At 43.5% G+C, this 27,974-nt stretch overlaps 1 protein-coding gene across 4 annotated transcripts in view; it reads right to left on the reverse strand.

The window, feature by feature from the left end:
- The window catches only part of PARD3 (par-3 family cell polarity regulator), a 671,910-nt gene that overhangs the window by 216,123 nt on the left and 427,813 nt on the right, over positions 1-27,974 (reverse strand). For all 4 annotated transcript variants that reach the window (XM_056857249.1, XM_056857250.1, XM_056857248.1 and 1 more), the window contains 2 exons: positions 18,268-18,456; positions 16,571-16,741 (listed from right to left, as the gene is read on the reverse strand). In XM_056857249.1, coding sequence (XP_056713227.1) covers positions 16,571-16,741; positions 18,268-18,456 — 360 coding nt within the window. The remainder of the gene's footprint in view (positions 1-16,570; positions 16,742-18,267; positions 18,457-27,974) is intronic.

A 27,974-nucleotide genomic window follows, 5' to 3' on the forward strand; every position in this document is an offset into this window, starting at 1 on the left:
GCACAGGGATTAATGGCAGGAGCTCTGAGAATTACGCCTGCAGTTTCAATATCAGCATACCAAAGCTCTCACAAGATGGCCTTGGATATGCAGTTCAGTCTCACTCCTCTTCTCCACATCCGCAACATGGATGTGGCTCAGTTCAGATATAACACAAAACCATGGTTTAAATGAACTACAGTTAGCTTGTGAAACCAGGATTCCCGATCACTCAAATCCTGAACTGCACCAACAAACACCGAATACATTTTCTTTCTTCTATCCCAGCAACTCTGCAGTCAGGGTGAATGCATGGATGATGCTAAGGAAAAAACCAGGAATGCACATGAACACATGCAGCTGCCTTATACTGAATCAGACCCTTGGTCCCTCAAAGTCAGTATTGTCTACTCAGACTGGCAGCGGCTCTCCAGGGTCTCAGGCAGGGGTCTTTCACATCACCTACTTGCCTAGTCCCTTTAACTGGAGATGCCAGGGATTGAACCTGGGACCTTCTGCATGCCAAGCAGATGCTCTGTCACTGAGCCACGTCAGCCAAAACTATTTAGTGGAGTGACAATCACAGTAAATCACTGTTAGCTTAATGAAATGGTGATTTTGTATTGTGTCAAAACTGAGCCAATGTATGTTAGGCTAATCTTACATATATCATCCAGATAACTTTCATAAGGATTACTGAGATAGTGCCCGCAAGACTGAGCATTGTTATCTTTATCCTATTCCTCTGTCTTCCATCCTGTGTGATAGTAATGGCTCTTCTTGTTGGGGGACAGGTCATCCAGAAAGGTTTCTCTATAAATGATAGAGATTTGCCAGAACGATCATCCCTTGGACCCAAAGATGCATGTTACCTCAAGAATTCAACAGTTAACCAACATGCACTTTAGGGCTGCCAACCTCCAGGTACTAGCTGGAGATCTCCTGCTATTACAACTGATCTCCAGCCGATAGTGATCAGTTCACCTGTAGAAAATGGCCGCTTTGGCAACTGGACTCTATGACATTGAAGTCCCTCCCCAAACCCTGCCCTCCTCAGGCTCCGCTCCAAAAACCTCCTGCCGGTTGCGAAGAGGGACCTGGCAACCCTAATGCTCCTTCAAGCAGAAAGTACTGTCCCGGCAGCAGAAACAGATGCACACATGTTAACTACCAACCAAGTGTGAACAGGTTAGGCTAGAAGAGAGGGGAAAGGGAACAGGTGGCTCCCATGATCAGCTCTACATAGCAGTTACAGTAAAGACATCCAAAGGAGCTGCACTCTACTGCCATGCCCTTCATGTTACATTTTTAAGGTGGGCACACAGCCAAAAAGGCTGCGGTGGGAGGATGTAGCTAGTATAATTTGCTCAAGTGATTTTACCAGCTCTTACTAACAACAAACGTTCAATTTTAATTTTAAAATAGTGCCAAATCTAATGGGTTATCTGATCAGTCATCAGCCAGGAAGTTAGAGAAAAGGGTTAAAATTAGAACATTTGTGGCTCATCTTTATTTAAGCATACAGAAGTAAATGTGATACATACATTTTTTTTTCTTCTTTAATTAAAGTTCAAAGTAGAAAGAAGAAGCCTGGAAAATCCCTGGGATTTTCCACAGTTTTTCACAATCCCTCCCTCAAGGATATGTCCACCTTAATATTGCCAAAAGCTAGACAAATGCCCCAGAGAGGCTGTGAAAACTTATCTCATTATGTATTTTTAAAGACTAATGTTACCTAATTTCACGAACACATTATTTGGATTCACAATTCCCGTCTTCTATTATAGGTTCTCTCTGCATGAGAAAACAAACTGGAGTTCTATTTTCCCATGACCACACTCAATAAAGCTCATTCGAATTATTACTATTAAAATAGACGCCTGTATGTGTCAGTTGTGGGGGAAAAAATGGCATTAGTACCAGCACAAAATGCACAAACGACATAAAGGAATCAGAAACAGTAACCACAAACATGGGCAAAATTAAAAGTTGTCACGATGACAACATTCACCGCCCCCCCCCCCACACACACACCAAAAGAAACAGAAGTAAAAACAGGGCTGCAGCTGGGGGTTAGGAAATTCCTGGAGATTTTGGGGGTGGAGCCTGAGAAGGGCAGGATTTGGAAAGGGGAGGAACTTCAATGCCATAGAGTCCAACTACCAATGTGGCCATTTTCTCCAGGTGAACTGCTCTCTGTCACCTGGAAATCAACTGTAATAGCGGGAGGTCTCCAGCCAACAGCTGGAGGTTGGCAACCCTTGGTAAAAAGGGTATAAAAAAGGGTATAGTCTACATCCCAACTTTCAGACTGCATTAACAAAAATGATGGTAGCGCAACTGAAAGATACCTTATAGCATTTATCTGGTATTTACAGCATGATTAACTACAGATACCTTCAATCTAGTCCAATGGTTCCCAAACCTTTCAGGCCACCACCCCCTTGGTTCCACAAATTCAACCCCAGCGCCCCCTACCCTATCCAACAACAAAGTTGAAGGAGCCCACCTCTAGCACCCCTGCTGCCCCCTTGCCTCTTATTCCCCCCTAGGTAATCCCCCCCCAGGGGGTGGTACTGCCCATTTTGGGAACCACTGGTCTAGTCCTTCAGTTATTTTGCTGATGCCACCCTTGGTGTTGAGGGGATTTGAGCTTAATAAAAAAGTAAGGGGGGGGCACCACCAGGATGACATCCGGGAAGTAATACAGCTTGACAGCAGAGTCCCACCCACCTTTTGCGGCTAGTACGAATCGGTAATAATGTCTGATATGTGTAAAAGGAACAAGCACAGCCCAGACTACCGACTGCCTTCCCCCTTATGCAGACAGCATCATGTTTTAAGTAAGGAATAATAGGATTTCAGCCATACGGTCCTTTATCATACAGATAAGGACAAGCTGCTCGATAAATACTAGGTGCTTGATAAATTCTACCTGCTCTAACTAGAACTGGCTCGGTCCTTATCTGAACAAAATGATAAAAGGCCAGTTAAATGGTTGCTGGTGCTTCAACAATATCATTGCAAGGTGATGTATTAATAAGTATGGGGGAAAATGTGTATCTCAAAAAGGCAATGCCAAACGAGTCCGCAGCTAAATTAAGTCTCCCCATTAGCACTGCTTAATTATCATCTGACTCCAACTTGCCGAATGAAGTTTATAAACACTGACAAGCAGGCAATTTGTGCTTTTCAGAGAAATTGAAACAGAAATCTATTATAACACACCATTTATGAAAAACTGCTGCCCCCAATTTTAATACCAGCTCTCTGCCAGCCTGGTTTGTACCTGCATGCAGCAGACTAAAGTACACCGGTACTCTTTACTTTATGAAGCAGCAGGCACCTCTAAAAAAATTGCTAAAAGCTTTGTGTATCCCCTTAGGTGTGGGACAGTTATGTTAGTCTGTTGTAGATTAAACAAATACTTTATATACTACCAGATTTATGGCAGCATATGCTTTTGTGGAGTAGCACCTACTTCAGATACACAAAGTGAGTCCTCAGTCAGAACATATCTACATGTGGACACACGCAGAAAGAGGGGGAAATGGTCAACAGCGGAGTTTAAAAGGTCATGAAATATAAGATATACAATCTGTGACATTTCTATATGATGTTCAAGAGTATATAAAGCACAGTGATCATTCACAACAATTGCAATTGATGGAAACACAGTTTACAATGTTCAGAAATGTAACACCTGAACGAGCCATGTTGTCCCTGTTTGATCCCTGGCTAACAAAATTAAATCTACTGATAAATTCTCATTCAGAAATTTTACACTGACATCTCCCGTTGATATTCCTTTGATATATGGTTACTTTTGGGGCCAGCAACAGTCAGTCCTAACAGATTTAAATATTCTTCACCCGGATTCTTCTGAATGTTGCCATTTTTATGTCAAATTTGAGCCCATTTCGAGGAGGGGAGCACTTAAGAAACTTAATTGGATATATTCTCTGTCCTCCACCAAAAAGGTTCTGTTTACAGTTTAGATGACCCCACTACTGGAAGCTCAAAGCTCAAAAGGTACAGCTAAAGAGAAGGAGGGATGTGGGGCTCAGAATGACTGAGACCCCCGCTTTGTCCTGAACTCAATCCTTGGCCATTCCAGCTGAAACATCTCAGCAGATGTGGGGAAAGACATTTCTCTACAGCTTGAGGCTCATATATCTAACTCTGATTTCATAAGAAATATGGAGAGTACAATATGATTTCACTCAGATAACTGCCAGACACTTGTTTAGATCAACTGAAGCAGAATCTACTCTTTTCAAAGGACATTGTAATATAAAATACAAAGCTAGGAAAGGATGGCCAACACCAGTATTTCTTTTTAAAGAGAGTTTAAAAAAAAAACTCCCAAAAGCAATCTCTATGACAATAATACCTCAAAACCATCCTTATGTTCTTTTTATTCCAAGACAATGCACAAAATTCCAATTTAAATCCCAAGAATCATTAGTCTGATGCATTGCCTTTATTCTAACAGCTGGACAAAGGAAAATTAACCTTTGGATTTAAAGCAGAAAAGGCAATGTTCGGGCTGTGATCAAGTAGCAATGATTTCCCATCCACCCCCATCCAATTCTACCTCCAGCAACACCTGTAGCGGCATCCCTCACAATTCACAACTTGACTTTCAGAGATGTAAATCTTTCACGCTGGATACAGAGAACAATTGTAGGGGTGAAAAATCTGCACACAGCCTTTCAAACTTCAATATAGCTGTGGTAGGCACTGCAAGATTCACGAATAATACTATTTTCTGACTCTACACTGAACCAGAGACCTTTGGAACAAAAGAGCACAGGTCAGCTGAATTTTTATTACCCAAGAAGCATGTTTATAATGTTTCTAAAAAATGAGGGGGAGCACAGAAATATCAACCACCTTTCCAATGTTTAATTCTGACAAGAGACAATCTGAGGGCCGGTAATACACAAAGCCAGTTCTCTCAGTGTGGTTCACTCTGCCACACACTTTATGTATAGGCCCTGAGCCTTGCTGGCATCGAACTGAGGGTTGCCAACCTCCAGATACTAGCTGGAGATCAGGCTTTGGTATGTGTAGCCGTCCTTGAAGTCTGGACGGTTCAGCAGAGAAACGAAAGGAAACATCTAAACCGAGATAACAGCCTGACATCCTGCCCCCCTTAAGGCCCCCTCCCATCCGGCAAGGGGGCTGGTCTGTCCGGGTAGGCATTGTGAAAGGCGTTGACGAGTTTGGGGGCGGAGACATCCCGTGCGCGAACCCATTCGTCATAGGCAGGGGGGAAGTGTTTCCAGCAGATCAGGTATTGCAAGGCCCCATGGTGTATGCGGGAATCCAGGATTTTGGAGACTTCGAAATGTCCTCCCCCCCCCACCATTATGGGTTGTTCAGGAGGCGGCGCCGGGTGCCATTGTGGGGAAGCAACATGGGGTTTTAGAAGGCTGATATGGAAAACGGGGTGCACACGCCTCAGAGTTTTGGGGAGAGACAGTTCCACCGTGACAGGATTTATGAGGCGGGTGATGGGAAATGGGCCAATGTATTTAGCACTGAGCTTATGGCACGGACGGGTGGAGCGCAGGTTCTTGGTGGAAAGATATACCAAGTCACCCACTTGCAGGTCCCTACCGGGGGAACGATGCTTGTCAGCCTGCGCCTTGTATTTGCGCTTGGCTCTGTCTAGGTTGCTAACCACCAGGGCCATGTTGTACGTAGGGTGTGTGCCCAAGAGGCAATGTCGGCATCCCCCTCCCCCTCTGATCCTTCTATTGGGGTGATAGGACCGAAGTCCTGTCCATACACCGCATAAAACGGGCTGAAACCTGTGGACTGATGTACAGCATTATTGTAGGCATATTCTGCAAAAGGCAACAGTTCCACCCAGTCGTCTTGGTGGTAATTGACATAACAGCTCAAATAGCATTCAAGTACAGCATTGACACGTTCGGTTTGACCATCCGTTTGGGGATGGTATGCACTAGACAACCCCTGCTCCACCCCTACCAATTTGAGAAAAGCTTTCCAAAACTTAGCAACGAAACTACTTCCGAGGTCGCAGATTATCTTGCGTGGAAACGAATGTAGTCTAAAGACATGTGACACGAAGAGATGGGCCAACTTCTGAGCGGAGGGGATCCCCACACATGGAACCAAATGTATTTGCTTAGAAAATAAGTCAGTGATAACCCATAACACAGTTTTTCCTCCGCTGAGAGGGAGATCCGTCATAAAATCCATAGCAATCACTTCCCAGGGTTTGCTGGGTATTTCAAGTGGTTGCAGTAGTCCTGGGGGCTTGCCTTGAGATCGTTTGACTGTGGCGCAAACAGGACAGCTGCGAATAAAAGAGTCAATGTCAGAACGCATTCCCCCCCACCAAAATTGTCTGCGCAACAGGTGAAGGGTCTTTAGGAACCCAAAGTGTCCAGCTGTTTTCACTCCATGAGCCAAGTGTAAGACGTCTTTTCGGAGTGCTTTGGGCACATATAATTTCGAGTCTTTATACCAAGAGCCTCCTTGTTCGATTACACCAGGAGGCAGGGTTTGAGCAGAGAGTTCCATAAGGCATTGTTCCCGAAGGGAATTTAAGAAAGACTCGGAGACGGGAACCCCCCCTTGTTTACGGTGGTAGTAGGAGCAGTTATGGGGGTTGACGAGGGGGAAGCGCTTACGTGCGGTGGTGCGCAGACTGCAGGCGGCTGGGCGGCCGGTTGGGTTGGAAGAGCTGGAGCATCGGCTATCGTGTGCTTCCGTTGTGGGTAGGGCTGGAGGAGCTTGCGCGCCGGCTGTCGTGTGTTTCCGCTGGGGCAGCGTTTGGGATCGGGTTTGTACAGCCAGTACGGGCAGGGCTTCTCTTTGTGCGGGCGTAAATAAAGAGTCTGTTGGCCGATCGAGTTTAGCCGGGTAATGAGGCAATCGGGAGAGAGCATCTGCGAGAACGTTTTGTTTTCCAGGGACATGCTTTAGGACAAAACGAAACTGAGCAAAGAATTCTGCCCAACGTTGTTGTTTCACGGATAACTTATGGGTTCCTGTGAGGGCGGCCAGATTCTTGTGATCGATCCAAACTTCGAAGGGGACTTTAGACCCTTCCAGGAATTGTCGCCATAGAGTAAGCGCATGGTGAACGGCCGAGGCTTCTTTCTCCCAAATGGGCCAGTTCAATTGGGAGTGCGAAATTTCTTTGAGAAGTAAGCGCAGGGGTGAAGGAGACCATCTGGTCCTCTTTGGAGCAGGGCCCCCCCATAGCTACGTCGGAGGCATCGACTTGTACAATGAACATTCGATTTGGGTCTGGGTGCCGTAGCACAGGTTCCGACGTGAAAAGGCGTTTGAGGGCTACAAAGGCGGTCTGGCATTGATCAGTCCACAGTATCTTAGCGGAGGGTAATGTAGCAGAGCTTCCTTTACCCTTGGTTTTCAGAAGGTCGGTGATGGGCAGCGCTATTTGGGCGAAGTTAGGGATAAATCCGCGGTAGAAATTAGCAAAGCCCAGAAACTGTTGTACTTGCTTGCGGTTGGAGGGAGGAGTCCAATCGAGGACGGATTGAACCTTGGCCGGGTCCATGCTAAGGCCATGGTGGGAGATTATATATCCCAAGAAAGTTATTTTGCTCTGGTGAAATTCGCATTTAGCCAACTTTGCAAAGAGTTGGTGATTGCGCAGCCGGTGCAGAACTTCTCGGACCAAAGTGACGTGCTCGTCCATGGTTTTTGAATAAATAAGAATGTCATCCAAATAAACTACCACCCCGCGGTACAGTAAATCATGGAGGATTTCGTTGATGAGTTGCATGAAGACCCCCGGGGCACCTTTCAACCCGAAGGGCATCACAAGGAATTCAAACATTCCAAAACAGCTAGAGAAGGCAGTGAGGGGTTCGTCCCCTTCGCGGATACGGACGCGGTAGTAGGCTTCTACTAGGTCCAATTTGGAGAATATACGTCCCTCTTGTAGTTGCCCCAAAATATCTGAAATTAGCGGTATAGGATAGGCGTTGGCTTGAGTAACTGCATTGAGTTTTCGGAAGTCAATGCAGAGGCGCAGGTCGCCCTCCTTTTTTCAGACAAAGAACGCGGGGGCTGAGTTGGGAGCATTCGATGGGCGAATGAACCCTCTGGCAAGGTTTTTGTCCAAAAAGTCCCGTAGTACAGTGCACTCGGAAGTGCTCATAGGGTAAATCTTACTCTTGGTTAATGTGCAGTCCTTCACCACCTCAATAGCACAGTCAGTGGCCCGGGGGGGGGGGGGTAAGGCATCACATTCTTTAATGTTAAAGACATCCGCAAAGTCCTGGTATACATCAGGTAGGGACGGCGGTGATGGGACATCGGAGATTAATGCCGGAGAGGGTGGAGACAGCACCGCAACTTGCTGTCGGTGCTGGTCGCATTTGGGGTTGGCAAAGCAGATAGTGTTCATCTCCCAGTCTATACTGGGACTATGACCTTTAATCCAGTTAATTCCCAGGACCACTTCAAATCGGATAGGGGCTATGGTAAAGTCTATTTGCTCCCACTGGGAGCCAATACCCTATAGTGCGATGATCAACTGGGCCCCCCTTGAAATGGCTCCCATCCATTTGGGCAAATTGGACGGGGGCTGGTAAAGCCTCGGACTTGACTTTGAGTGCTGCAAATGTGGCCTCATTGATGAGAGTGCGACCGCAACCGGAGTCAATGAGTGCCTTAACGGGTAGTTGGGGACCACCTTCATAGTGTTGTAAAACTGCGTCCACATAAACGGTGGTTTCTACTTCCTTTACTTTAGTGGGAGCTTTCGGTTTAGCAGGAGATTCTGCAGAGGTCTGTGGAGACGCTCCACTCACCACAGACCGGAGCCGTTTTTTGACAAATCAAGGGGGGATTCCAGGTTTAAAGCTGGAGGATTCCATGGGTTCTCTTCGTCAGAAGAAGGAAAGTTGTCCCCCAATGGGGCATTTGTAATCCGGGACCCGGCGGGGTCATTCGATGTAGGAAGGATAGATGAGTCCTCAACGTGAAGTGCAGAGGGTATGGGTCTTCCCGGCGCTGCGCTGCGGGTGGCCGCGGTGCCTCTGCGTTGAGGTTGTCCTCTAGCTCGGGCTGTCATGCTGGGACGAAAGGGCTCAGGGCGATGTGGGCAGACTGCTGCAAAGTGGCCCAGTTCCCCACAAGTGAGGCAAGCACCTCTTTGAAATCGGGTTTTGCGATCCTGGGGTGGACGCGCGGGTTTCCGTGGATTGGGGGACGGTGCCTTGGGCTGGGGTTTTTGGACGCTTTTCTCCTTGTGTCTTTGGCGGACAAGGGAAATAAAGCGCCGGCGGCTTTCCACCTCTTCGGCTAATAGAATCCAATCCTCGAGGGTGTCGGGATCACCCCGCATATACGACCAGTTCAGAATGTCAGTGTGTAAGGCTTCCCTGAAATGGTGAATTAGGGTGGCTTCGGGCCAGCCCACAATTCTGCTTGCTAGTCTTTGAAATTCATCGGCAAACTCTCGAACTGGAGTAGAGCCCTGTCTTAGTTGTAGAAGCTCCGCTTTGGCTTGTTCCCCCAGAAAGGGGTCCTCAAACCTCCTCCGTAAGGCAGTCATGAAATTGTTGAGGGAACGGATAGAGCGGGATCGGGTGTCGAACTGGAGGACCATCCAGTCGGCTGCTTTACCTGTCAAAAGGGAAGCTCATAGCGAACCCGGCTGTCCTCTGTAGGGAAGAACTGTCCTTGTTCTCGCATATAGCTGTCCACCTGATGCAAGAAACAGGGCAGGGTTTCGAGAGATCCATCATAAGTAGTTTTCAACTTGAGTTGTTTCCAAGGACCGGGAATGGGTTGCCCGGTTGCACGGGTGCCCTGGGTGCAGGTAAAACGGGACCTCCGGGAACCGGAGGTTGAACAGGCACATTAGCGGGTGGCTGGGCTGGCGCTCCCTGAACCGGTACTGCGGCCCCCTGTGGAATGGGTTGTGCCGGGGTTGTCAGTGCCTGCTGTAACTGCCTGTTGTCCTGAAGCAAGCGTTCCATTAGCTCCTGGAGTTGATCTACACGGCCAGATAGCTCTCGATTCTGAGCTCGTAACAGGTGAACATCCTCACCCGGCCACCTGTACGATGAGGTTTGCTTGTCCTAAAACTTGTGGCCCATTGAGAACTGTCCCCATACAAGTCCTCTTCCTCAGACTCCTCGGAGTCTTGGCGTCGTTCTGCGAGGCGGCGTGCGCAATGGGTCGTGCGCGACGGGGCGAATACCGGGGAAAAAGACAGACCCAATGGACGACCGCTCCTTCCGGAGTCTTTGGGGCGGCCGCCTGTCCGCGCCCGATCCGCAGCCAACTGCAGTTCTTTATCCCTTGCGGCTTGAGCCTCGGCTTCCGCCTTAGCCGCTTCAGCAGCTTCCCTATCCGCGAGAGCTTTTGCGCTTTCAAGTCTCAGAGCGGCGGCTGCGGTAATATGCGGTAAAAGTTCCGTTTCCAGGAGCGTTAGTAGGGGGTCGGGATCCTCACCTAGCAATGGTTGCACTCGGACCGCGACCGCAGGTGCATCGGCCCCGAACGTCGAGGTCAAACGTTGAGCCAAGGTGGCTATCGTGGTATCCTTTGTACAATCCGCAAAGAGGAGGGCCGTCTGGATAGCGACCCTCTTGGCTTCAGCTTGACAGTCAGCTGCATTGGGTACCAAAGAAAAACCTGCCGGTGCGGCTCCCGCCATGGTACCTTCCCCCAAGGTGACAGGGCGCGTTAGAACCATGGATGAGAGAGTCTCATGGGCAATAAGCTTATCCAATAAATCGGTTAGTACTTGTAAGTCCTCAGTTGCCAGCCGGGCATCATCCAGCAACTGATCAAAATCCTGGAGGTCTAAACGAGCATTAGTATCCTCCGACGTTAACATCCAGAGAACCCTCACTAGAGATTGCCACTGTGTCTGGACCAGTCCACTCAAGCGGCAAACCTCTGAATTAGTCCTAAAGAGTTCAGCTACTATGTCCCGTAGAAGGGTAGGATCCTCAGATGAGGAATCCAGGGTTCCAAGAAGCAGTAGTCACGGTTCACTCGGAGAGCGCCCTCCTAGCTCCCATCCGAGTGGCAGGCGAACCCTCCGGGGCTCCAGCCTGACTAAAGAATCGATGAAGAAGAGTAGGGATAGCTGTCATAATGTAAGCTCTTGACCCATCGAACCAGAAATCACCACAGAGACAATCAGATTCCAAGCAGATGGCTTTACTGGTCAAATAGGCAATACAGTGCATTGAAGGCAAGATGACAGCTATAGTTTGTCTTGCCCGTTATTTGGAAATATAAGGCAGAGAAACGGCGGGAGATTACAAAGCATAAACAGAGCATTATTTCCCAGGAGTAGCGTTCCCAGGCTTTGGTATGTGTAGCCGTCCTTGAAGTCTGGACGGTTCAGCAGAGAAAAGAAAGGAAACATCTAAACCGAGATAACAGCCTGACACTGATCTCCAGTTGATAGAGATCAGTTCACCTGGAGAAAATGGCCACTTTGGCAATTGGACTCTATGGCATTGAAGTCCCTCCCCTCCCCAAACCCGTATGTGCAGTTTGCCACAGCCTCTGGTTCATTTGTAGGGTTCCCATTTGCCCGGTTATGGCGGGCAAACACCTGCCAATTAACCAGGTTGCCAGCCCACCATCCACTGATCAGAGGGCAGAAGCAGGAAGGGGGCCTCGATCTGTGAGCACCATAACATTACTTCAGGTAAGGTTGCCAACCTCCAGATACTGGCTGGAGATCTCCTCCTATTACAACTGATCTCTATCCGATAGAGATCAGTTCACCTGGACAAAATGACCGCTTTGGCAATTGGACTCTATGGCATTGAAGTCCCTCCCCTCCCCAAACCCTGCCCTCCTCAGGCTTGGGTTTGCTTGGGCCAAAGTTTGGTTTGCTTGGGCCAAAGTTCAAGGTACTTGTTTAAACATTTTTCATTGAGGCCACACAGCAGAATAAGTCAAAACTGAGCGACTGCAGTTACATGGTTTTTCAGAGTGTGCAACATGATATGTCAAAATACGGATCATGATTTGGTATGGCACATCGATATCTGAAAATGGTTCTACCATGAGAATGTGCAACATTAGAAGTGAATGTTAAAAAAAAACATGGTTCTGATTTTCAAATCTACTGTATTTTTATTTTGCATTGGGATTTCTTCTCAACCTGTCCTGAAATTTCTGGCAGGATTAAAATATATTCTAAAATAGGACACTGCTGAAATATTAAGATAAATAGCCACAAAATCCATTTAGATTTTTTTTTCTTGTATTGAACTATAGGGAAATTTTACCCTGCTATTAAAATACATTCATAATCACTGTGAAAACAGCTATTTTAACATAATTACCAACTAAAGGAGGGGGAATCCCCTTTGTTATTCAGAACAATGGCATTCTTGGCCAACACAGCTTTAAAATGCAGGCTGTCAATACATTCCTAAGTATTATTACCTCTTTCTCTCTGTGTGTGCCACCAAGTCACAGCTGACTCATGGCCACCCTATAGGGTTTTCAAGGTTAGAGACATTTGGAGGTGGTTAGCCATTGCTTGCTTCTGCATGGGCTGAGAGAGTTCTGAGAGAGCTGTGACTAGCCCAAGGTCACCCAGCAGGCTTCATGTGGAGGAGTGAGGAAATGAACCCGGTTCTCCAGATTAGAGTCTGCCACTCTTAACCACTACGCCATGCCAACAGATTTATACTAAACCAAGCTGACATATATTATCATCATGCAACTACTGCTGGGTTTCTCTGCTTCCCAGTTTTCTGGCTATGAATTTTCTGTACCCTTTGTAACAAATATAAACTTCAGCATTTGGTAACTGTCTACAAGAGCAGAAGGTACTAGCCTCGCCGGCCATTCCTGCTTCTTGTGTTCCTTCTGTTTGAGACAGGGTGGGTGGTGACATGGGGTACCATCTTCTCATTGCAGGTCCCAAGGGAACTGCTCCTCATTCCTTCACTGGAGTCTGGTAGTGGAAAGCGCTGTCCAGTGACAGTCAATTTATGGCTACTCCATTGGGCTTTCAAGGCAAGAGACGAACAGAGATGGTTTCCATTGCCTGCCCCTGCATAGCTATCTTGGTCTTCCATCCAAGTACCAACCAGGGATAACGCTGCCTAGCTTCTAAGATCTGACAAGATTGGGCCAACCAGGGCAGGGCCTACTAGTGTTTAGGGCCAGGTAAATACAGGGGTCTTCTGAAAAACCACTGGGGTTTTCTGACCACTTCTTAATTTGCAGCTGTATATTGCTCTTTTCCCCAACACCTTGTTTTATTAGCTTCTTTGTTTTAAATTTGGATTGTGATATTTTAAGAACATTTATGGATCCAGTGAATCAAAATTGGGGTATAAATATTTTAATGCACAACTACCTGCCTAATCCAATTCCCTCTCTAAACATTATTAAGTCCTACTCTGACGTACTACTGAGAAAAAGTATGACATACATATTAATTGTGGGTTTGATTTTAGCACGGGGTTCCTAGGTGTGATTTCAACACCCACTTCCTTAATAGAAGTAAAATTTCTGCACTGTGTTTATCAATTCTGCCCACGCGGCAAGATGATATGCAGGTAGATCCGTTCTCTCCATTAACAAGCACAAAATGCCAAAATAAGACATGGATACACACACTTTATTGAGAGCTTGTGTGCATCTCCATCTGATTTTGGCATGTAGGGCTTATTAACACAAATTAGAAAGGTAATGCATGTACACAAATCATGTCACAACTAATGATGCTGCCCAGTCATTACAGGATGGATGGAAATTCTTGCTTCTTCAACATTTAATGGGTCTTGTATGAACACAACTTCATTTTGACGGTTTTCAGACATCTTTATTTTATTTGCATCTTTTTAATGCCCCATAAGGATTTAGCTTAGATTCTGCAATCATGATCATTTTTCCTGGCAGCTATTTTTGCCAGCATTAATGTAAATAATGTCAGAAAGATTGCAGATGTACACACAATTCATTAATAATTATAGCATGCATTCTAAGTTAGATGGCTGGAATATGCAACAGGTGACGGCGGGGGAAAGTGCTGTCAAGTTGCAGCTGACTTATGGAGACCCCATAGAGTTTTGAAGGCATGAGATGGGCAGAGGTGGTTTGCCAATGCCTGCCTCTGCATAGCAACCCTGGACTTCCTTGGCGGTCTCCCATCCAAATACTGACCAGGGCCAACCCCACTCAGCTTCTGAGATCTAATGAGATCAGGCTAACCTGGGCCACTGTCACCCAAACAAATGCTTGGAGAGGGATGCTTGCAGGGGGAATGAGAATGAAGGGGGAGGGAAAACCCCATAACCTTCACCATTAGGTTATTCATGGGTTAAATAATTTTTAATCCAAGTTTTGTTTTGATTTGTTTTTGGGTTTGGGTTTGCCTCTCTCTGCAACCTTGTTTCCAAGCATCTATGACTGATATTGCAGGGCTTTTGTTGGAACAGAGAAGGGTATATGAAGCGTACCGCCTAGGGGCTCCAATGCAGCTAGCTATTCGGTTTAGTCAGCAAAAACCAGGAGCCAAGCCTTTACAAACACACCCCTCTGTTTCTGTCATCTGATCTGGAGACTTTGTGCTCTGGCTTCGTGACCCACAACCAACTGGGCCATTTCCGTGACCCGTTTCCATTTGTTTGTTTGGTTTTTGTCCTTTAGTAAGGGAGGGCAAAGCACTGTTTGTTTCCCTCTAGCAGGGAGTCTGTCTTACAGACCTACATGGAGACCACAGGGGGCCATGTCAAGAGGACAGAAGATTCGGGGACTGGCTTCCACTCTCTCTCCAAAATTAGATGAAAGTCACTAGACCAAGGCTTCCCCAAGCAAATAAGGTTAGGGATGCCAGCCTCCAAGTGGGACCCGAGGATCCCCTGGAATTAAAGCTCATCTCCAGACTACAAATATCAGTTCCCCTGGAGAAAATGGGTGCTTTGGAGGGTGGACACTGTACCCCACTGAGGTCCCTGTCTTACCCAGGCTCCATGCCCAAATCCACAGGAATTTCCTAACCTGGGTCTGGCCACCCTACCCCCCATCCCCTGCCAGCGGCTGGGGGGACCTGGTAACCCCAAACAAGGTCCTGAATACCTCTCTAATGAAGTTGGTAGCTTCATGTTAGCTGCCCCTAGTGGCCACTGTTAGCTGCCCCTAGTGGTCTGCCTGTATTTATGCTCCCTTGTTGCTATTTTACTATGCCAATAAAGGTATCTGAATCTTAGAAGGCAAACTAGGCATGCTCGTGATGGCAGTGGAGACTGCAGAGCAAGTTTCCAAGACGGATGCCTAACTGAGACCTTGTGAACTGTGACACAGGCAAAACAGTTACACTCTTGCTTTGCAGGTATGGTCTCCAAACAAAGTAGCACTCTCCAGGTGCAAAACAGCAACTTGGATTTGAATGTTTTGTTTTTCTACAAAATACACAAGTTATAATTATGAAATGCTGAACACTCTTCTACATAAAAATCATCATATTATGCAGTTAGTAGAAAATATTTTCAGTGATTAGAACCTTGACTTTTAAAGATTGCTCTCGTTTTTTAAAAAATAGGAAATGTTCTTAAAATTGGTTCTTGTAGGTTATCCGGGCTGTGTGACCGTGGTCTTGGTATTTTCTTTCCTGACGTTTCGCCAGCAGCTGTGGCAGGCATCTTCAGAGGAGTAACACTGAAGGACAGTGTATCTCCTTCAGTGTTACTCCTCTGAAGATGCCTGCCGCAGCTGCTGGCGAAACATCAGGAAAGAAAATACCAAGACCACGGTCACACAGCCCGGATAACCTACAAGAACCAATGAACTCTGACCATGAAAGCCTTCGACAATATTTCTTAACATTTTCTTCAAAAATTCTGATTTCTCAAGGTGGGGTGGGTTATGGGCCTTCACATACCTGTTCATACTACAGCATTCTAAGCAGAATGCACAATCCTTCAAGTCCTCAACTACATGCATAATATACTACTTAGTGCCTAATATAACACTGAGTTAATCATTAGTATATTGATAGATTCTTACTTTGAAGCATTACGCTTCTGATGTACTGGAAATGGGCAATTTGCAGCTTTGACAGTGACAAGAACAAACGAATGAAATCAAAGGTATCATAACGTTAACTACATTGGACAGGGGGGTAAAAATAAAGACAAGATTATAGTTGTGAAACATGGTTATATTGCTTTAATCAAATCTGACACCTTCATTGCACCCAGCACTTTCAGTAAGACAAAGGTTAATATTTATGTGAAAGAATCTATGATAACAGAGAGTTTTTCAAGAGGTTGGTGTGTGCTGTGTAAATTTATTTGTTTAAAATATATACATGCATGATTAACCTTATCTCACCCAAGTCTAGTCATATCATACCAAGTTCTAAAAGTGTGGGTGCTTTCACACTTGCTGAATAATGAACTTTCAATCCACTCTCAATGTACTTTGCAGCTGGATTTTACTGTGTGAAACAGCAAACAATCGTAAAAGTGTATTGAAAGTGCATTATTCAGCATGTGTGAAAGCGCCCACTCTTCTATGTTTTCCTCAACTCCCACAATTTTCAAGCTTTCAAGTGCTAAACAAAATGGCGCTCTGTTACCTCATTGCATTTGCTTATTCGCCTGGCCACAATGAGCTGAATCATTCCACGCTTGTTTCCTTCAGTGGACATAGACCGACGCAGGGTTTCCATGGCATCTTGGTTAGTTTTGCCCAATAAAGACTCTCCATTTACTGCTATTAGTTGGTCATTCACTCGGAGTCTTCCATCCTAGCAAGGGAAAATTGTTAAGAGAGTTTATAAAAAAGGAGAGAAAAGTTTTTTGGCATCTTGTGCTGTGGAGAGAAGGAAGGGATTCTAATCTTCAAAGTTCATGGTAAAGTAAATATCATGGTATTGTCGAAGGCTTTCACGGTCAGAGTTCATTGGTTCTTGTAGGTTATCCGGGCTGTGTAACCGTGGTCTTGGAATTTTCTTTCCTGACGTTTCGCCAGCAACTGTGGCAGGCATCTTCAGAGTAGTAACACTGAAGGACAGTGTCTCTCAGTGTCAAGGGTGTAGGAAGAGTAATATATAGTCAGAAAGGGGTTGGGTTTGAGCTGAGTATTGTCCTGAGTATTGTCCTACACCCTTGACACTGAGAGACACTGTCCTTCAGTGTTACTACTCTGAAGATGCCTGCCACAGTTGCTGGCGAAACGTCAGGAAAGAAAATTCCAAGACCACGGTTACACAGCCCGGATAACCTACAAGAACCAATAAATATCATGGCTTTGAAGAAGTTACTGTTGATGTGTGTCTCCCAATCATATAACTAATTCCGAACAGGTTGTAGAGGGTGGATCAACAGATCTTCAAAATCAAGCTAGGGACAGATATGTGGGGATTGCTCTACAAACCTGAAAAAGTCCTAAATTTGTATAAAAATCTGAAATCTTAAAAAAAATAGCCTGTGTTTTAAAAAAAGAACAGCCACTGGTCTCTCAGAGGCCATTTTGGAGGTTGCTAGGTAACTACAACAATATTACTGAGACTTCTAAACCTTAGTTTAGAATAATAACAGAATCATACAGCTGTAAGGGGTCATGTAAGTGATCTAGTCCAATCCCCATCTCAATGCAGGATCTCGTCCTCTTTTCCTACTGCCATTAACTTTTCCTAGTGTTATTGTCTTTTCCAGTGAGTCTTGTCTTCTCATGATGTATCCAAAGTAAAATCACCTCAGTTAAGTCATTTTAGCTTCTAGGGTGAATTCAGGGTTGATTTGATGCAGAACACACTTATTTGTCTTTTTGACGGTCCATGGTATCCACTTTGGAAGGTATAAAAAGCATGTCTATCTCTGTGATCTCTTAAACTGTTTCCGCTCCAGGTCTCTCTTGTCTTGAAAATATGGCAGGATGTTCTCGTGTCACCATGAGTCCTACAGTGTTACTTGCTACTATCCATTCTTATCCCTTTCATGTGGATCTGAGCTGTAAACCAGAGCTAGTAGGTACCCAAATCAGCTTACAATTTCTTTCCTCCTCCTCCATTTCATCTCCACAGCAACCACCTGTGGAGGCAGACGAGGCTGAGAGTGTGTGACAAGCCCAAAGTCACTCAATGAGGTTCATGTCGGGGGGGGGGGGGGTTTAATCTGGTTCTCCCGGATCCTAGTCTGACATTTGAACAGCTACACAATGCTAGGAAATGAACAGAAGATACACTAATCAGAAGGAACTGGATCACCTAAAAGTACCAGCAGTAAATAAAGTTTTCAGCCCTGCTTAAAACCCAGATGGTTGTTCACTTACCTTGGAAGCAGCACCTCCATTAATAATGGACTTAACGAAGATGCCCAAGTCTGCATGGTTTTCTTTTGACCGGTTTCCTTTGACACTGACACCAAGCCCAGCTGACCCAGAATCGTTAAGCGGGACTTCAAAGGTGAGGAATTCCCTGGTGCCATCAGGGGTAAGGACGAGATCTTCTTCTTCTGCTTTCTGTTAAAGAGAGATTAACAATGGTGTCATTGAAAAAATTGTTTGCAATTATCTCCTAGCCACAGCTATTCAACGTTTTAAAAAATGCCCAATCTGCAAGACCACAATAATTTCTATTAAATTCTATAGGGAACTCTGTGATAATCATGCATCTGGCAACACCTTCAAACAACTCCTAGAACCAGATGGGACCAATTCATGCGTGTGTGTGTGTGGGGGGGATGAGAGTCTGTGTAAGCACAGATCTTTCAGAATTAATACCCACTTCAACTATTCAGTTGCCAAGGCATTAAATCTTATGCATTTTCTCATGCAAGCTTATTTTGAGTCTAAAAGAATGGCATTAGAGTATCCCAGGCATGGAAACAAACAATATGTGTACACACAAATTTAAAATTGGTTTCCCCATTGTTCTTTTACAGTTGGGATTATCAATAAATGGACAAAGAAACATCATGTAAAACACTGCCAATGAAATCAGGTAAGTCTCTTTGCTCTGGTGTGCTAGGAAAGTAATATGGGACACAGCTAGGATTACTAGTTTTTTATCTTTGGCCTTCCACCTCTGTTCTACTTTCACACACTTTGCACCTGCTCAAACTAACAAACAGTAACAATGATACAGGCCACATTTAGACATCACAACAAATATTTGTTGGTGAAGGGCACAAACCTCTTCTCACATATGCAGCAGGAATGAAAGATTCCTGGTTTGGAGTCTTGAATCAAATTCCAGTCTTCCATGATTTCCAAAGGTTCCACAAACTAGGTTTCTAAAGTCAGCTAAAATCAAGGTTCTGGGGTGAGGGGAAGGGAAAAAACCTCCCATTTGCCTAGGTGCCTACATTTGGATGTCATGCCAAATTAGAATTTAATTCAAGGTTCCCCAAATCAGGAAGGCTTCAATAACACTCCACAGGTGAGGAGAAGAAAGAGGAACGAGATGAGCACTGAAGCACTACAACAAGCTACCTTTGTTCCCACCATGGAGGTCTTGTTTTGAGGACTGAATGAAGCCACACTTGTTCATGAAAGTGTTGACTGGTCAGACTTTAGTCAGACTGGCAGCAGCTTTCCAGGGTCTCATGCAGAAGGGTCTTTTACATTGCCTAGTACCTGAACCTTTTCACTGGAGATGCCGGGGACTGAACCTGGGACCTTCTGCATGCCCAAGAGATGCTCTGCCACTGAGTCACAGCCCCTCCCCTAAGTCTTTGTGAGTCTTTGTAGAGACAGGCTGTCTTTATTAATTATTTTCACTATTCTAAGTATCAGGCTGGAATAGCTTACCCTTTTATAGGAAGGTCTGGATATGGTTTTATCACTAGAACCTTTCCATGTAATTTCAGTCAAGTCAAAAGGGACCACTTGCAGACTCTGCCCCAAGGATCTGGCTAACTTCCAAGTATGCATTATTAAGTCTCAAGAGTGATGCTGACATCTTCCTAAAAGCATATTTAGAATTCTGGCATCTGTAAAGATGACTTTTTCCAAGAGGGGTAAGTAATGTAACATAAAGGACTTACAATAAAGTCATTTTCTACATGTCTTATAGCAAGGATAATAGCATAGTTATCAGGAAGGAAAAGTTCATGGGCAGGTGTGGCAACCTAATGTTTCCAGTCTCTTAACTACAGTTTAGGAGGCCTGTGGCACAGAGTGGTAAGCCGCACAACTGTTGTCAAAGCTCTGCTCACGACCTGAGTTTGATCCTGATGGAAGTCAGTTTCAGATAGCCAGCTCAAGGTTGACTCAGCCTTCCATACTCCTGAGGTTAGCAAAATGAGTACCCAGCTTGCTGGGGGTAAAGTGTAGAGGACTGGGGAAGGCAATGGCAAACTACCCCGTAAACAAAGTCTGCCTAGGAAACGTTGTGATGTGACGTCACCCCATGGGTCAGTAATGACCCGTTGCTTACACAAAGGACTACCTTTACCTTTTTAAACTATAGTTCAGAGAAACAAACCAGGGATTCTTGCCACTGAGTTCAGAGGCCCCTGAAATGTAGCACCACAAGGGCTACTCAACTAGGCTTCTTCCAGGGCCATTTTTCACTTCCCAGTGCGCTCCTGGCACGGGTGTAAATTCAGCATCATGATTAATTATGGGATTTTCCGCATTCTCTTTTTTTCTCATCTCAAAGTTCCTGTTTCTTCTGTGTTTTTCAAAAGTTATGTGCATGCTTTACTCCCTCTAGTGGTCAATTCAATATAGCAGAGGATTAAATCTAGTTTATTTCCCTGCTGATTTATGCAGCAGCTTTTTTACTCTTTATAAAAATGGACGTGATCTCGAATCGACCACTAGAGGGAGCAAAACTGTGGAACTTTAAAAAAACACCTAAGAAACAGGAACTTTGGGACAAGGAAAAGAGAATGCAGAAAAGCCTTATGACCAGGAAAAGGAAAGCAAGAGTTACATGAAAGAGGGAAGAGAGAATGTAGGCCTGCAGATTGCTTCCAAACCATGGTAAAGAAAGTGGGAACAGGATATCTGCACCAGCCATGCCTGGCAAGACAGGAATCTATACAACCCTTGAACATCAATTATTCAATGTAACATTGTACCGTATTGAAGATTCACCTGTGTTTTATGTCATCTTTCTGCTTATTTAAGATGAAATTGTCAGAGTGCACCATGATCCTAATCCTCTGCATCAGTTTATCTGTCTAGGGTGCTGAAATATCAGTGAGTCTGAAGCCATAAACCAGCAGCGCAGAACATGAAGATTCTGGTGCAGTCCCTTTATATCTCCTGTTTTAAAAGTACCTGAGGAAATGCTCTGCCTAAGGAAATTCCTGCCATAGTGTGCTAAAACAAACTCTTATGTAATAACGTAGCTCCTTATAGGACTTTAGGATAGAGCAGGATATAAATTTAAAAATAAATAAAAATAACACCTTATGTACTTACTCCCTGGAGACTGAAGAATATAGAAATGGGAGGAGAGACTTATTTTTACAAGGAATGGATGAGCTGAACTACTGCCCCCTGCATTTAACATTAAAACATCAGCTAAGATCTACAGAAATGCCAAGAACATGAACAGCAGCTTTAAAATGCTCCAAAAATATGTAAAATGTGGCATTTAAAAACCAAAAATGAAAGGATAACACAATCACTGACTAATTGCAATAACTTCCATTTGATCTTGATATGCTCCAAATTAACAGCTTCAACGTGTCAATCAAAACACCTCAATATTATTTTCGTGATTAGTTGATCTGCGAAAGAAATTTATTGCTTCGTACACCCTGACGCCGGCAGAAATAAACACCCCCGTCAATTTTCGCACTGAGATCGCTGAACGACAAAACGCAACTCCCTCAAGAGTTCTTGCGTGCCACGTCCAAAACAATTAGCAACTTCACAATGCTCCGTTCAGAACCGCTGTACTGAAGAAAAGGTCACCTGAAATAACTTCGGCTGAATGAATAAAGCTGCTCAAGTATGTAATTTGCAATAAAAATTCGATGGGTGATAAAATACATAGGTGACTTCTTTGCCTCAAATACAAACCTAGCATCGGTGCACAGTAAGTGGTGTGAGATAATTTTTCTTAAGACTTTTTTTTAAAAACTGCCATCCATCACAGGCTATTGCCCAAAATGAAACTGAGGGGTATTTTCACATTTGTCCCTTATTACCCTGGCATCCCCTATTCCTCTATTTTATAACCCTCACCTATGTCTTCATTCAACTCCATCCCTCTCAAGTCTTCCTCAGTGTCAAAATGTATGCTTAACAGGGAGGGGCTGTGGTTCAATGACAGAGCGAATGCTTCGTATGCAGACAGACCCAGGTTCAATTCCTGGTAGGAGTGAGACTCTAGCCAACAACCACAATAGACAATACTCAGCTTGACAGACTCGTGCTCAGCATATTACAGCTTCCTGAATTCAAACTTAAAGGTAAAGGTCCCCTGTGCAAGCACCAAGTCATTCCTGACCCATGGGATGACATCACATCCTGATGTTTACTAGGCAGACTTTGTTTACGGGGTGGTTTGCCAGTGCCTTCCCCAGTCATGTTCCCTTTACCCCCAGCAAGCTGGGTAATTACAAGAGAAGATATGTCAACCTTTGTTGGACCCTTATGGACTCTTCAATGACTCATAATGCACCTATTAAGACAATGTGGGTGGGTGTTAAGTGCCATCAAGTTGCTTCCGACTCATGGCGACCCCATGAATCAATGTCCTCCAAAACGTCCTATCGTTAACAGCCTTGCTCAGATCTTGCAAACTGAGGGCCATGGCTTCCTTTTATAGAGTCAATCCATCTCATGTTAATAACCCTCACCTATGTCTTTTCCTGATGCCTTCAACTTTTCCTAGCATTATTGTCTTTTCCATTATTGGGTGAAAGCGCGTGGTCGCTTTATCCTCCTTTAATCCCTGTTTTAGCCAGGATCAAACCCACATTAGGCAAAATGCATGCGTTCGATCCTGGCTGAATCCTGGCTGAAACAGGGATTAAAGGAGGATAAAGTGACCATGCGTTGTCTTCTCATAATGTGACCAAAGTATGATCGCCTCAGCTTCTAGGGACAGTTCAAACTTGGTTTGATCTATAACCCACCGATTTGGGGGGGGGGCAGTTCATGGTATCCATACCACTCCCCTCCAACACCACATTTCAAAGGAATCTACTAGAGTTATAATCAGAGAGGAAAGTGGATACAAATATAAATTTATAAAGAACATATAAGCAGTTGAAATTAACTTTAGCCCCATCTCCTGCCCCCTCATCTTGCCCCATTTTCCTTTCTTTCATTGTGTTAGTTTGTTCTATTCTGTCCACACTAACTCTAAATCAAAATATTACGCTTTTCACTTTCCCTATCCTGTTCCCCTCCTCCCTTGATTCTTCTATAATAGAGGCTAGTATTGGTAATGTTGTGTATGTTTTTAAAAGGAAAGAGAATAAATAAAAAGGTTGACATAGTGCAAGCTAAAGCAAAAAAAAATGTTGTTTACCCATGTATGTTGTGAAACAAATAAGAAAGACAAGAAAGCTGACAAAGAAATTTCAAGGGAAAAGAGAAGGATTCACCATATAAATATAACATAAGCATTTATAAAAGCATCAAACAATTGTTAAGAACAAAAGTAGGAACGTAAATCAAAAGATAGTCATGAGGGGAAAATTCTACTTTAAAACAAAGAATTCAGTTTGTAGCGAAAAAGAAGTAGGATAAGGCAAAACAAGTAGCAGCAAAATTCACAAACTAAATTATTTTCACAGGATCCTACTTGTTCAATTTCTAGCTGACATGTTCAAATTCTATCCAGTATATACTCAGTGCTCACAATAGATATGAATGCTGATGCATAATTAAATAACCATCCTACCGTATCAACAAATCTAATGATTTGTTTGAGGGTAAACACCTTGTTTTGGGCATGATTCTTGATGAAGTGACTGAAAACCAGATGCCTCTAGACCAGTGGTTCTCAACCTTTTTCGAGTCGCGACCCCCTTTTACAATTGCCAAGTAACCTGTGACCCTCGTCACATTTGCATAAATTTGCATAAATTTCCATAAATGACATTTTCAATAGGATAAAGAAAAAACATTTGGTTTTTTGGCAGTCCAGGGTATCCATATACATAATTACTTTAAATTTTAAAGTTTAAAACAAACATGCAAACGGTACTACCACCTGTTGCGCAGCGGCTGTGACTGTGTGACGCGGTAACCTTTCCTGGCACGGAGGAAAGAGTGCCTCTGAGCATGCACTCCATTCCTTGTCCTCCCCTCTCTCCCCAAAAACTCTTCCAAGCAGGCCAGGGCTCTCGCAAGGAAACCCCCTCAGTTGTGACTGGGACACTGCTTGTGCACAGAACTGCAGTTATCCCTCAAAGCGGAGCTCTGTTTAATCACCTCATGAGAGCAAAGGGCCAGGAAAGAGCCAAGGGCCGCTTATCCCGCTCGGTCATTTCGTGCCTTTTTCTCCCCTCCGCCAGTCACCGCTCCTTCTGCGCCTCACTGAACCTGCGAGCTCGAGGGGGAAATCCCGAACTGCGCATGCACCTCGACTCTCTCCCCCTTGGCCTTGCCAGAGCGGAACTGATGACTCAGGGCAGAGCGGAACTGATGACTCAGGGCAGAAAAGCGAAGCCACACTACAGACATGCGCACTTGAATTCCAGGCTGAAGCTCCCGCCCCACCCGAGCGCGGCTAAAAGTAAAAACAACGTGGCTGTAGTGGCCTCAAGGGGGACCGCCCTCTTCTCCTCCGAGACCTGAACTGGCCGAGCCAGGGGAGCTTCCTTGGCCTCCCACACATCCTGCCGCATCATCCGCCCGGCGCAGGTGCGACCGCACCCAGGGCTGGCCCGCCCGTCTCTCAGCTGGGCAGCGGGACTACAGCTGGTGTGCGGCGGCACGCTGCCACGTCTCTGCAGCCCGGCTCCTTCTGGCTGTCAGTCAGCCAGTTCCTCACCTCTCTGCTTGGGGTCTTCCCTGCCCTTGCGGACGGATCAGGGTTACAGGGCGTCTGGGTTAGTCCTGGACAGCCCAGGATGGGGGCTGTCCCAGGACAGTGGTGGCGACCCCCCCAGAGAACACTTCGCGACCCCCTTGGGGGTCTAGACGGACCTAAGTTAACCAATGCTTAAATAGTTTACTGCACAGATTTTTTATATATATTTTTTTATTTTTATAAGAAAGTAAAACAGACAAAAAACAATAATAAAAGAAAATACAAAAGAGTATCAATAAAATACATTAAAACATTAAAAGAGTATCAATAATCTACATTAATACAATCTAAGTTAGAAAATTAGAGAATTCAAATAAACTCTTTTGCCCCTCCACCCACCATAAAAAGTGACCCATCACCGGACTTCCGAAGAAGTGTCTAAACAGTTTTAAGAATACCATTATTAACAATAATATAAAGGATATACAAAACCTGTTTCTATAACTCACCAACTAATTTAGTAAAATCCATATTTGCCAGTTTATTCCAATATGTGACGGCCTTCACCCATGTTTTTTAAAATTCTTCCATATCTTTTCTGTGTAGGAATTCTGTTAATTTGGCCATCCTCATATACATCCATAATTTTTCTCTCCAGTCGCTAATTAAAGGTTTATTTATTTGCTTCCAAACTTTAGCTATTACAATTCTTGCAGCAGCAAAACTATATTGACAAATGACTTTATCGTTTCTATCCATGTTTTCTTGAGGAATCCCCAATAAGCAAAATGCAGGATTTCTTTTTACTCTTATATTAATCAAATTATTAGTTTCTCTTATCACCTTTTTCCAAAACTTTTTAATTGTTTTACATATCCACCAGGCATGCATAAAAGTTCCTCTTTCCTTTCCACATTTCTAGCATAAATCCGTGCCTCCTTTTTTCATTTTGCTTATCATCACTGGAGTTGTATACCACCTATAAAACATTTTATATAAATTCTCTCTAATTTCATTGGTTATTGTAAATTTGAATTCTGTCTTCCACAGTTTTTCCCATATTTCCAAATCAATATTATATCCTAATTCTTTCATCCATTTCAACATTACTGGTTTAATTCTTTCTTGTCCTAAATTTACTTCTATTAACAATCGATATACCCTTCCTATCAATCCTTTATTTCCTTTTAATAATATATTTTCAAATTTGGATTTATTTTTATTAAAACCTACTAGCTTATCTTTATTAAATATGTCATTTAATTTATAGTAAATAAGCCAATCTTTAATATTAAGTTCTTCTCTACTTTTTAAGACCCAATCTCCTTCCTTACAGTCCTTGATTTCTCTATATACATCCATATCTAAATTTAAATGTATCCCTCTCTTCATGAATGCTTCTACTGGGTTAATCCATCCCGGGGTTTTATTTTCCAAGTACCTTTTATATTTTTCCCAAATTTGAAATAAACCCAATCTGATAATATGAGCATTAAAATCTTTGTTTACCTTTTCCTTATCATATCACAAATATGCATGCCATCCAAAACGTAAATTAAAACCTTCTATTGACAATAATTTGGGATTCTCTAGAAAAATCCAGGTCTTTAGCCAAACAAAACAAAATGCCTCATAATACATTCTTAAATCTGGTAACCCCAAACCTCCTGTTTCTTTTAATTCAATTAGGTTATTATATGGTATTCTATGTCTTTCTTTGCCCCATAAAAACTTTAAAATATCTTTTTTCCAAGTTTTAAATATTTGAGCTCCTTTAATAATTGGTAAATTTTGAAATAAATATAGCATTTTGGGTAATACCATCATTTTAGTTACCGAAATTTTACCCCACAATGATAGGGGTATTTTTTCCCAATTTTTTAAATCTATAACAATTTGTTGCCATAACTTGACATAATTATTTTTAAATAAATTGAGATTATTTGTGGTTAGCCAAATACCCAAATATTTTATTTTATGTTCTATAGAGAAGCCTAACCTTTTTGATAGTTCTTGCTGCTGTAAGAATGTCATGTTCTTAACCAATATTTTAGTTTTGTTTTTATTTACTTTAAAACCTGTGAGTTTTCCATAAACCTCAATCGTCTTGTTCCAAATATCAATTTGACCAATCGGATTAGACAAAAAACAAACTAAGTCATCAGCATAAGCTTTAACTTTAAAATGATTTCTTCCAAATTGACAATTTATTATATCTGGGGTATTTCTAATCTTTCTCAATAAAATTTCTAACACTAAAATAAACAGTAAAGGTGAGATAGGGCACCCCTGTCTAGTACCTTTTTGGATTTCAAATTGTGAAGTCAAATTACCATTAATCAGCAAACTAGCTGATTGATAAGTGTAAATATTTCCAATAGCTGATTGAAAGTTTTTTCCCATGCCCATATACTCTAATATTGTTTCATAAATTTCCAATTTACATTATCAAACACATTTTCTGCATCTAAAAATATCATTGCTATAGGAGTAGTAACGGATTCTGCATATTCTAAGAGATCAATTACTATTCTAACATTTTGATTAACCAATCTACCCGGGAGAAATCCGGCTTGATCTTCGTGTAGAACCTGATTCAGTACAATTTTTAATCTATTTGCTAAGGTAGCTACAAAGAGTTTATAATCATTATTCAGTAATGAAATTGGTCTATAATTTTTAACATCCAATAAATCCAAGTTTGGTTTAGGTATTAATACTATATTTGCTTGTTTCCAGGTTTGTAGGATGGGACCATTCTGCAAACAATGATTCATCACTCTTAATAAATGTGGAGATAATTGTTCAATGAAGATTTTATAATAAAATACTGTGAATCCATCTGCACCTGGAGATTTATTTAGTTTACTTTTACCTATAACAGTTTTTAATTCCTCCATAGTTATTCTAGAATCCAATAAATCCTTATGTTCTTGAGAAATTCCGTCCCAATCCAATTGTTTTAAGTAAGCATCCATTTCCCTCTCTGAGACAACATTTTGCCTATATAAATTTGAATAATAATCTATAAAAGTTTCTATGATTTTTTGTTTATCTGTTGTTATTTTACCCTCTTTCCTAATTTGTAAAA

The sequence above is a fragment of the Euleptes europaea genome, chromosome 11 (assembly GCF_029931775.1).
Source record: "Euleptes europaea isolate rEulEur1 chromosome 11, rEulEur1.hap1, whole genome shotgun sequence".
NCBI lineage: Eukaryota > Metazoa > Chordata > Lepidosauria > Squamata > Sphaerodactylidae > Euleptes > Euleptes europaea.